Here is an 11,089-nt window from a genome sequence, read left to right as displayed (position 1 = left end):
TACTTGAGTTCTGTCATTTCAAGATATATACATACAATAAATTATCTGGATGAGTTAAATTTGTTATTAAAACCTTCCAACGTCACAGATCCCACTGTATGATTCCTTTCACACAGAATTTGAAATAAAAAACAAATAAATAAAATTATTAAATTTGCATTTAGTTATTCACAATCTATATATAACAATGTAGCGTGCCAATATTGTTTAGCAAGAAATTAAAAAAAAAAAAAAAAAAAAACTCTGATCACCATCAAATTAGCAATGGATGAATTTGGAAACCCTCTCACATTACATGCTTTCATTGACGATCCAAACTTTGATCAATTCATTGATCTTATTCGAGGCGAAAACGAGGACCCACTTGCCAGTTTTGATTGTGATCTCATTAACGGATGTTTCGCCGACACCCAATTCATTGGTTCCGCACAGGACGATGTGTTTGGTCATTTTAACGGTACAGCGGCAGGTACGATGGTGTCTGACGATCTTACTTTTGTTCTTAACTCATCATTCCCGGATTTAGATGGGGACATGAAGGGAGAGCACCGGGAGGAAGAAAATAATGGAGATGATTCTTCAGGCGCAACAAGAACCGCGACTACAGCAAGCACTAGGAACAAGAAAGCTGATCGATCGAGAACTTTGGTTTCGGAGCGAAAGAGGAGAGGAAAGATGAAGGAGAAGCTCTATGGATTGCGTGCACTGGTTCCGAACATAAGTAAGGTACGTATACGCACGTATCTGTCCGGAGCTTTTAAACATGTTATGCCATGTGCGCATTTAGAAAAAAATGTACGTGAAGATTGTAATTTTTTTGGTTGAATTTTTTTAATGATGTTTGATGGGTTTAATGTGCAGATGGATAAGGCCTCGATCATCGGAGATGCTGTGTCGTATTTGCAAGAGCTGCAAATGCAGGTTAGGAAGCTAAAAGCTGAGATTGCCAGTCTTGAATATTCCATGGCTGGATCAGAAAAAAATCAAGAGCCAATTCAAAAGCCAAAGAAGACTCAAGTTCTCAGCGGCAACTTACAGCCAATTTGCAAGAAGATAATGCAGGTTCATATATACACAATATCAGTGAACTGAATTGTCCGAAAATTATTCTTGAATGCCATTAATTTAAAAATTAGTTTAAGTTATTTATTTATTTTTTTTTAATTTTCAGATTGATGTATTTCAAGTGGAGGAAAGAAGGTTTTACTTGAGATTGGTAAGCAGCGGAGGGCAAGGTGTGGCTGTTTCACTTTACAAGGCTCTTGAGTCCTTGACGAGCTTCGATGTTCAAAACTTCAATTTTGCTACAGAACCTGAGAGACTGGTGTTAACATTTAATTTAAATGTAACCCCATCTCCTCCTTTTCTCTGTTTTGTTTCTTGTTTTTCAAAAGTACAGGTAACTGATGACCAATTGCCTTTGGCAAAAAAAAATAAACAGGTAAAAGATTGTGAACAAAACATGAACTTGCCAAATTTGAGGCTGTGGGTGACTGGTGCTCTTCTGAATCAAGGATTTGATGTTGTAACGCCATTTTCTACCTAGCATATCCATGCAATATCAAGATTGCCATTAGAGTAATAATTGCGGAACTTCAGGGATCATCGTATGGAGCTTTTTTTATTTCCATGCACGCACGAGAATCCCCAACACTAATGCTTTGCTGGTGTTTTTAATTAGCTGCAAATACACCTAATGCTTTTGAGCTCATTTTAGAGTACTTGTTCGGAAAAGGGCAGAGTGAACTTTTTATGTGTTCGTCAGATTTTATTTTGAATAATGATACAATCACTTACAAACTTTTGTAATGTTTGAGAAAAATCAACAACTGCAGTTTTGAATCAAAAGCAAACTTCTATATTGTTTCAGATTCTTGTTATCTCGTATGTCTAAGATAAACTTTTCTCACAAGGTTATAAGGAAGCTTGTGTAATGATTTGTAGGGCATATTTCATATAAAAAAGATGTCATTTGGCCAAAACTTTAACCAATTTAGGCCTAATTATGCCATATATCCCATTAATTGGGTCCTAATTATTCCAGCACTTTAACCACTTCAGCAGGACCAAAATCAGAAAATGTAACAACTAATGGAAGACAGCCATGGCTGCAAATTATTTATTTATTTATTTTTTTGCCTGGATGATTTTAAAGCCTGAAAATCTATGCTAAAATTAGAGAATGTGACAACAATTAAAGACATTAGAGCTAAGACAAAAGAACAATTATTTTAGAATAAATAATCAATGGACACCCATGTAAGTTCAACTAACATTCCAACTTTTTTTTTATTTTTATAATGGACGTTTTTCCTTCTCAAAGTTTTCTCTGAAAACTTTAGAATGGAAGGTGAATAGAGTCTTTAGGACTCTCGTTTTTTTACCTACTGGTTGGGTTTATCTTTCCAAAATCTTCTTTCTTTCTAGCTGAGGAGGTTTGTAAAAACTCCTTAGCTCAAAATAGCGAGTTGGTGAGTAGTTAAGTTAAGGCTGGTGTGGATCTGAAGTAGAGGTAAAAGAAAGTTCAATATGGATACAGAGGAGTTGATTCGAAAATGTAAAGCTATAACCCTTAAAGGAGGTGAGGAAGGCAAAGTGTCTTTTAAGAGTGGAATGAAGTCCAAAGAAGAGAAGACAGTTGCTGGATGCCTTGTGGGTGAAGTGTTGACAAATAAAAATGTAAACAAAGAGGGGTTAAAGTTAGCAATGCAACAAGCATGGCAGACAATCAGAGAAGTGAAGGTAGATACCATGGGGGAAAATATGTTCATGTTCAGGTTTGCAACAGAAGCTGATAAAAGGAGAGCAATAGCGGGTAATGTTCATGTTCAGGACTGCCTACGTAATCAAAAGCAACATAACCGTTTTGGATCCTTAATAAATGATTACTTTGGGGATAACAGTTCGTTGGTAGTCGACTCAAATTTGGACAAATTTTCACCGAGGTGGAGAATTGTTGAAAAGTCAGTGTTGAGCACATGTATGTAGTATCCAAATTTCAAAAGGTCAGTATCGAAAGCATGCACTTTATCAAAGGCCACCAAACAAATGAAGAAAAATGGAAAAGTTGGCAAATTTGTCAAATTGAGACAAATGGGAGCCATTGGAAAATTGCTTGGGTTAGGTGGAATAGTGCAAGCTTGAAGCCTATAAATTGAAGCCATTTCTTCATTCTATTGCATTCCAACATTAGGAGAAACAATTCAAGTGAAGAATTGTTGAGACACTGAGCAATTGGAGAGTGCGTGTATTTGAGAGATTTTTCCTTTCAAGTGTGTGAGAGTACTGAGTGTATTTGAGTTTTAGGAAGTGAAGTTTCTTTACTCAAATATTGTACTCTAAAAATTGTTGGTAATACAATTATTTTCTTTTACTCTTGCGGACGTAGGTAAAATTGCCGAACCCCATAAAATTCTGTCTTTTATTTTTTCAATGATTATTTGGTGCGCTTGACTCCACATTCCACGCACAACAAGTGGTATCAGAGCCAGCTATTCGTACTTGGGGTAACAATACTATTCACATATACGGAACTGTTGACATATACGGAACTGTTGACATATACGGAACTGTTCACAAATACGGTGGAGCCAACATTTTATACTTGGAAGGATCAATAGCTCGTGCAGTAGTATAGATTTGTGCATGTCTAGGAAAGTTCTGTCACAAATGCGATAAGAGCCTAAGGAGACTAGGTTTTAAGTGGGATCGATGTGACTCCTCCAGTCTTTCTTGGGAACTTTCTTGGTGCATTTTTCCATATGTACTGATCTCTAAGGTGTGAATAGTTTATTGAGAAAATAGTAGAATGTGAAACTTCTAGAAGTGGGAGAGATCTACCTAGACTATTCTAGGAGACACTTCAGGTGGGAGATGAGACTTGTCACATCGCCAATCAACACTTGTTATAGGAGGTCAGAATATCAATTTTGAAAAGTTTGATGGGAAAATCAACTTCAGCACGTGGAGGCGCGAAGTTATGGATGCTCTTATTAAAATCAATCTTGTTGTTGCTTTGATATCACTTGTTGTGCCTGGAATGCGGAATCAAGCTCACTAAATAATCATTAAAAAAATAAAGGACACGGAACTTTACGTGATTCGACAATTTTGCCTATGTCCACGGAGCAAGAGAAAATAATTGCATTATTAACAATTATTAGAGTATAATATTTGAGTAAAGAAACCTCACTTCCCTAAACCCAAATACACCTAGTACTCTCATACACTTAAAAGAAAAAACCTCTCAAATACACACACTCTCCAATTGCTCACTCTCTCAACAATTCTTCACTTGAATTGTTTATCTTAATATTGGAATGTAATAAAATAAAGAAATGACTTCAATTTATAGACTTCAAGCCTACACTATTCCACCTAACCTAAGCAATTTTTCAATGACGCCCATTTGTCTCAATTTGACAAATTTACAACTTTTCCATCTTTCTTCATTTGTTTGGTGGACTTTGATAAATCGCATGCTTTCGGTACTAACCTTTTGAAATTTGGATGCTACATGCATGTGCTGAACTCTGACTTTTCTACATCATTGAAACCACAAGAAAGAATATCCTTGTGTAGAAGTTTTCTAAGATAAAATTGTTGGGTGTCATTCCAAAAAGGGTGGGTGTTGTAATATCACCGCCCATATCCATATTTTGTGAAGTTAACCTTTCAGGTGAATGGTCTAATAAGCGACAACAAATTAATTAGTAAGGGCTCAAATTGGTTGATTTTACAAATTTTGAGTTCATCTGATTTGAATTTTAGGTAAAGATCAGGAATAACGGTTGTGAATACATAAACCAGGCCTCGACCCACTTAAAAAGTTTCTAATTCTCACTAAGTTGAGTATATTATCAACTATGCGATTATGCAATCTCCATGCCCATGTTAAAATGTTCCAAGTTGATTAGAATTTTGAAAGTAGTCGCCGAGTTTTGAATTCTACTCAGCATCATACCTGGCTATGTGTTGAGATTTGAGGTTACCTCAAATATGGTTTACAATTTTTTTGTTAGTAAGAATTCTCCTTAATTTTTAAAAATTTCACGTCATACATATTTTAAAAATAATATATGTATATAATAGTTTAACTTTATTAATTTTTTACTAATTAGCACATAAATATTTACTCTGAAAAAATTCAGATCATGATAAAATGATTCAATAGCTTAATTAAAGAGAATGAATAAATTAACTCAGCAACGGGATGCGAAAAATTAATTAAAAATAAGTGTGAAACTGTCAGCTTCATGGCATCTTGTAAAACTAACACGGGTGTGCAGTGGACATTTATTGCCATTTCATCCAATGGTATGTTTGGACAGACATAAATCGTGTAACTAGTTAAGTATCAGTTTAACTCTTTGAAATTAGGCAGCTGCTACCTTAGATCAACTCCAAGGTAGAGCAGCCACCAGAACCGTTGGATAACTGTACTTGAATTTAAAACAATTATGACAGAGTGCATCCAACGGCTTTAAGGGCTGCTCTACCTTAGAGCTGATGCAAGGTAGCTGAAACAAATTAATTAATGATTAGTTAAGGCTTAGTGACTGTGCTTTTACATTTTAATGTTAAGAGACACATGATGACCAAATTAGCAGCTGGTAACGAGATGCCGGCTACATGCATGCCTCCCGTGTTTATATTTTCCAAATCATCAACATCAAGAGGTCAAGAGAGGTTGACTCTGTAGCATGATCTAGGACAAGAATTTTTGAATTTCATAAGATCATGCATTTATTTGACAATTATCAAGCAGCTGCAACCAGTGAAGGTGCGAAATTTCCACCAAAAAACAAAAAATTATTAGGAAAAGGAATGCTACACAAAAGTGATATTCCTCATTTCATTTATTTTTTTATTTTTTATCGGATATCTCCTAAAAGACCAATTTTATTTTAATAAAAATAAAATTAGATACTTGTAGTCATCAAATAGAAAGTTCATTTAAAAAGTCAATTAATCAGTTAATCTCCATATTTAAAAAAAATATATATTTCAAAACATACACATTATAACTTTAATTAGTAGTTATCAAATCTACATTTTTTAAGGGTAAAATAATATTTTTTCTCCATATAACTTTAAACTCAAATGAATCTGACACACCACAAGTGAAAACCAGAAACTATTATAATAAAACAAACTTGAATGTAAATTGGGTAGTCAGTGATCTTTCCATTGATTCCATCTAAGGGAGAACGTACCCATAAACCAATATGTTTTGGTATTTTATTCCTTTCACACTCAAAATTTAGTAGGATAAATTTTCTTCTAATCTGTTAAAAGATTTAGACCCTAAACATGTAAATATATAGGAGAAAAGAAAGAACTTGATCAGTAGTAAATCGCAAATATGTTGGAATTTTGATGCAAGATGAATGTCGTAAGAGAGATGTACATGTGTTAACTTTTTGTATATAGAAATTGAGATCAGTACACCAAGAGACTAAATTTACATGATTATAGTATAGTTCTGCTACAACTTATAATTATATCATAGCTAGAAAATATATTAGACAAGACCTACACTTTATACTTAATTAATTAAAACGTTTTTCAAAGGAAAACGAAGATTTGCTGTAATCACCCAGATCAAAGCAGTGTATAAGATTTTGTGGGCAACATGAAAGTAACAAACTGGTTATAAGTCAAGATTTTTTTTTTTGTTTTTGTTTTGTATGCTATATATATATATTATTTAAACCCCATTTAATATTATTAATACTTACAAAGTTAAAAAGAAAAAAATAAATCCGGGTAAGATTCCATTCACACGGATAAATCGTATAAATCATGCACTAAGATCAATATGATCACTAACAATCAATTTTGGCCAAAGAAAAAAAAAATGGATGCATTTGGAAATCCTCTGAAGCAGAGCAATGACTTTGAGTTGCACGACTTTATTGATGATCAAAACTTTGATCAATTTATTGATCTAATAAGAGGAGAAAATGAAGATCCCTTTGCTACTTTTGATTGTAGAGTCATTAGTGGATGTTGTGATGATAGTTCCACAACCCCAGATAGTCATTTGTTTGATCTCAGTGCTGCCGAAAGCACAGAGGTGACTGATCATAATAATTTTGTTCTTAACTCATCAACATTGTCAAGTTTGAAAATTGGTGGGGACGTGAAGGAGGGTGATCATTATGACGAAGATAATGATGGAAATGATGCTTCTGGTGCGGCTAGAACAACAACAATCATCGATGCAAGTAGTAAGAAACCAAAGGGTGATCATAGATCAAGAACTCTGATCTCGGAGCAGAAGAGGAGAGGCAAGATGAAGGAGAAGCTCTATCAATTGCGTGCATTGGTTCCTAACATTACTAAGGTACTATATATGCAAGTGATCATACCACTTAGTTGCAACTTGCAAAGCTAGTATCCTCATTTGACAATTCTTGCTGATCATGTTTAGTTCATGGGATTAATGAGCAGATGGATAAGGCCTCGATTGTTAGGGATGCTGTTTCGTATGTTCAAGAGCTGCAAACGACGGCTAAGAACCTAAAAGCTGAGATTGCTGATCTTGAAGCATCGTCAGGCAGTTCAGAAAATTGGAAAGAATCAATTGAAAACACAAAGAACACTCAAATTCAAAGCAACAGCACCAACAGCAGAAAGAAGATAATAATGCAGGTTCATACAGATAATAATAAATGTAATTTTAAAATGCCAATATTACACATTAGTTAAGTTGTTTCTTAATTTATTTTCAGATGGATGTGTTTCAAGTGGAGGAACGGGGATTTTACCTGAAACTGGTGAGCAACAAAGGGGAAGGTGTGGCTGCGTCACTTTACAAGGCACTGGAGTCGCTAACAAGCTTCAATGTTCAAAACTCCAATCTGGTTGCAGAATCTGAGAGATTCGTATTAACATTTACTTTGAATGTAATTAAGCTATCTTATATCCTTTTCTCTGCTTCTATTAATTTCATGTCTTGTAATAGGAATTGGATAACTGATCATTATATTAGTTGTGTTTGGAGAAACAGGCAAAAGACAACGACCAAATTAGCATGCAGTTGCCAAATTTGAAGCTGTGGGTGGCTAATGCTCTTCTGAACCAAGGATTTCAAGTCCTAATTACACCTTTGTCTGCCTAGCATGTGTTTCCATTTTTCCTGTTTGCTGGGCAATTGTGAATCTTATACAACAATATCAAGACTCCCTTGGGACTCCAGTGATCATAATAGGGACTAAGGAGATTTTACATTCCCATGCTCACTCAGGAGTCCTAATATATACTTTAGTATTGGTGTCCATAGCTATAAATTTGACCTAATGATTTTCACCTCATTTTTGTTTTTCGGCAATCATCGGCATAGTGAACTTTGTAATTAGTTCTTGGTGTTTTGTGATGCAGCTTTTTGCTCATTCTTCCCATCTTCTAGTCACCGACTTGGTTAAAATTGTTAAATAGATTGGCTATTTTTGACTTGACATGGGGCAGTAAATTAAGCTAGGCAATTCGGAATCAGTTCCCAGGATAAAGAAAACATTAGGTGTTACATCACAATTGATCTTGAAATATTGCATTAAAATTTTTAGAAGATAAAATTTGCAGATTGAAGTGTCCGGTCTCTTTAACACAACAAGCTTGCTCTTGAGCAAAGGGTATCTTATCAGCTATGCCGGCCATCATCCCTAATGATTCTGCAAGGTCATTCGGAATATGCAGTGTCAGATAAAAAAGCAGAAAAATTGGAAAATTAGAAAAAAATTTATCAATTGAAAACACAAAGAAGACTCTTGTTTTCTAAGCAGCAGCGCAACCACCTGCCAATTTGCTAGAAGATTCAGATGATAATGATTGACAATTGTACGTACTTTTAAAATGCGATTAGTTAAGTTGTTTCTTAAGTCAAATTATTGTCAGCTGGAGGCGCTTCAAGTGGAGGAAAGGGGACTTTTTCACCTTATATCACTATATAAGGCTCTGGATTAATAAACGAGCTTCAATGTTATTACGTTCAAAACTCTAATTTAGGTACAGAATTGAGACTTGAGAGATTAGTTTTAACATTTACTTTGAGGACTCGACTAGCTTACAGAATCTGTAAGGTACAGACTGCAGCATCAGCCGTTGGATGTGGAGTGAGAAACTGAACAATAGAAAATCGGATGGTGGGATGACGGGAGATGTTTGTTACAGAATCTGTACCATAGACAGGTCCTTACTTTGAATGTAATCCTAACAATACTTATACAATTTTAACAACTAATACAAAAGGCTTTTTATTTTTTATATTTTTGATATTAATCATGAGGTATCCTGGGAGGGCCCCAACTGTGGGAGACACCTTTAAGCCCGTACCATAACTCAGATTAGAAGTTCCTGCTCGAACCGGGAGGCACAGGTTCTCCCAATAAAGACGACTTCCCTGAGAAGGGAACTGGAGAACAAACTCAGTCAAATCACTTAAGGAAACTCTATTGCTAGTGGAGCCAACACTTTGTTAGTAAAGACTTTTTTTTTTTTTTTTATAAGTACTGCTATCTACCACTGGGAATTAAAATCTTAACACAAATCTTTATTAGAGATGGTACTCAAATCTACGCCCCCTCATGTTCCTCCATTGGGCTACAAAGACCACGAGTACAGAAGAGGTTAATTATTATCCCCCCCCCAGAAAAAGTAGAAACTGCATAAAAAGTAAATGACTCATTTCAAAGGGCTTGGATGACGCTTAATAGAATTGAATAACTGAAGCATCTATATTAATTAACTCTTAAAAAATTAACATACGTTTGTTTTTTTTATGATAAAATTTTTAAAGGAAAGATAATGAAAACACACGCACATATATTATAAAAGTGTCGCACATTCATGCATGCATATATACAAATTAATTAGAGAGAGCACCAAAGAATTACATTTTGGCTTTTTAATTGGGCAACAGCCATGAAAATCTTGATTGCAACCATCTCCATTTTTCTTTTATCAGTAATTTCATCAAGTACGGGAAAGACATTGATTCTAATCAACCAAAACCACAGGGACATAACAGGTTGTGTTGAATGCCGTGGAGCAAAAAAATGCATAGCCCCAGGAAATGAGACTGCTTCAATCCAGTTGTCCAATAATGCAACAGAACAGATGGTGTGTATGGGAAGATATGACCAACTATCATATGGCGGAGGATATGGACCGCCGTCTTATACTGTGTATGATTCAAGAGGGGATTTTGAAAAGTTCAAAAATCAGATCATCGTTATGGTTAATGATACAAGTTTTTATCGTTCAAATGAAGAAGACGAGAATAACTGGGAGCAAATCCCTCCCCACTATTGGTATTAAGTAGTGAAGCAGTTTTATTCTGAGTTTTATTCCAAATAAAAATGAGCAAGAGAAAATGTTGCATGCAATCCGTATCAAATTCGGGTTAATATCAATAAATTTAGATTTGGTTTATTTCTTGCTATTCCGTTTAATTTTAAGAATCTTGAAAGGGGGAAAAAAAAAAAATTAAAGCTTGGTTCGAGTTTATTTATACGTAAAGAATCGATAAAACCCTATGTAATTGTTTAAAGTAATGAAACTCCACACTTTTGGATTCATGTGAATCCAAAATCCAAATCGCAGTGGAATGGGCCTAAAGTGATGTCTATAGGCCCATTTGTTTGTTTTTGAAGTTAGGTTTTTCTATTTTGAATATGCTTCAAATAAAAATGATAGAAATGGAGAGAGTGAAGAAAATGATTTTTGACACAGCGTTTTATTAGATTTCCGTTTTATTAGATTTCGCTCTAACTTAGGTTCTCATAAAGAGAAGAAGATATTACAAATTCACAACCAGAATTTGTATTAAAGAAAACTCACATTTGATTGAAAGTTGGTTTTTATTATAATCAACTATACCTACTACATTCCACTCAACAGACTCACCAACTACAATCTACTAAACAAAACACACCTACTCTATTTCTACTATTTGGGCCCTTGTGTCTGTTGCAACATCAGATTTGACCAGCTAACTAGTGAACAATATCAAGACTGCCTTGGCCTTCAGTGAACAACATAATAGGGGATGAGGATATTTTTTACATTCCCATGCTCAGTAGTCCTA

The 11,089-nt window shown here is 34.8% G+C and overlaps 2 protein-coding genes across 2 annotated transcripts; both read left to right on the top strand.

Moving 5' to 3' along the window:
• Window positions 1-264: 264 nt before the first annotated feature.
• Window positions 265-1,546, top strand: LOC18034799 (transcription factor FER-LIKE IRON DEFICIENCY-INDUCED TRANSCRIPTION FACTOR). The gene is made up of 4 exons (XM_006424384.1): window positions 265-726; window positions 862-1,062; window positions 1,172-1,345; window positions 1,442-1,546. Exons 1-4 carry the CDS (start codon window positions 265-267, stop codon window positions 1,544-1,546), a joined length of 942 nt encoding a protein of 313 aa, XP_006424447.1.
• A 5,313-nt stretch (window positions 1,547-6,859) lies between these two features.
• On the top strand, window positions 6,860-8,125 carry LOC18034333 (transcription factor FER-LIKE IRON DEFICIENCY-INDUCED TRANSCRIPTION FACTOR). The gene is made up of 4 exons (XM_024179910.1): window positions 6,860-7,348; window positions 7,456-7,656; window positions 7,737-7,910; window positions 8,015-8,125. The coding sequence occupies exons 1-4, from the start codon at window positions 6,860-6,862 to the stop codon at window positions 8,123-8,125; spliced, it is 975 nt and encodes a 324-aa protein (XP_024035678.1).
• The last annotated feature ends 2,964 nt before the right edge of the window (window positions 8,126-11,089 follow it).

The sequence above is a fragment of the Citrus clementina genome, unplaced genomic scaffold, assembly GCF_000493195.1.
Source record: "Citrus clementina cultivar Clemenules unplaced genomic scaffold, Citrus_clementina_v1.0 scaffold_8, whole genome shotgun sequence".
Lineage (NCBI taxonomy): Eukaryota > Viridiplantae > Streptophyta > Magnoliopsida > Sapindales > Rutaceae > Citrus > Citrus x clementina.
The sequence above is the reverse complement of the archived record's forward strand: the minus strand, read 5'-3'. Positions and strand labels throughout refer to the sequence as shown.

Coding starts and splice junctions, on each gene's coding strand:
- LOC18034799 (XM_006424384.1), top strand. CDS start 265: ATGGATGAATTTGGAAACCCTCTCACATTACATGCTTTCATTGACGAT. Junction 727..861: donor TGGTTCCGAACATAAGTAAG/GTACGTATACGC, acceptor TTTAATGTGCAG/ATGGATAAGGCCTCGATCAT. Junction 1,346..1,441: donor TGTTAACATTTAATTTAAAT/GTAACCCCATCT, acceptor AAAAATAAACAG/GTAAAAGATTGTGAACAAAA.
- LOC18034333 (XM_024179910.1), top strand. CDS start 6,860: ATGGATGCATTTGGAAATCCTCTGAAGCAGAGCAATGACTTTGAGTTG. Junction 7,657..7,736: donor GAAAGAAGATAATAATGCAG/GTTCATACAGAT, acceptor ATTTATTTTCAG/ATGGATGTGTTTCAAGTGGA. Junction 7,911..8,014: donor TATTAACATTTACTTTGAAT/GTAATTAAGCTA, acceptor TTGGAGAAACAG/GCAAAAGACAACGACCAAAT.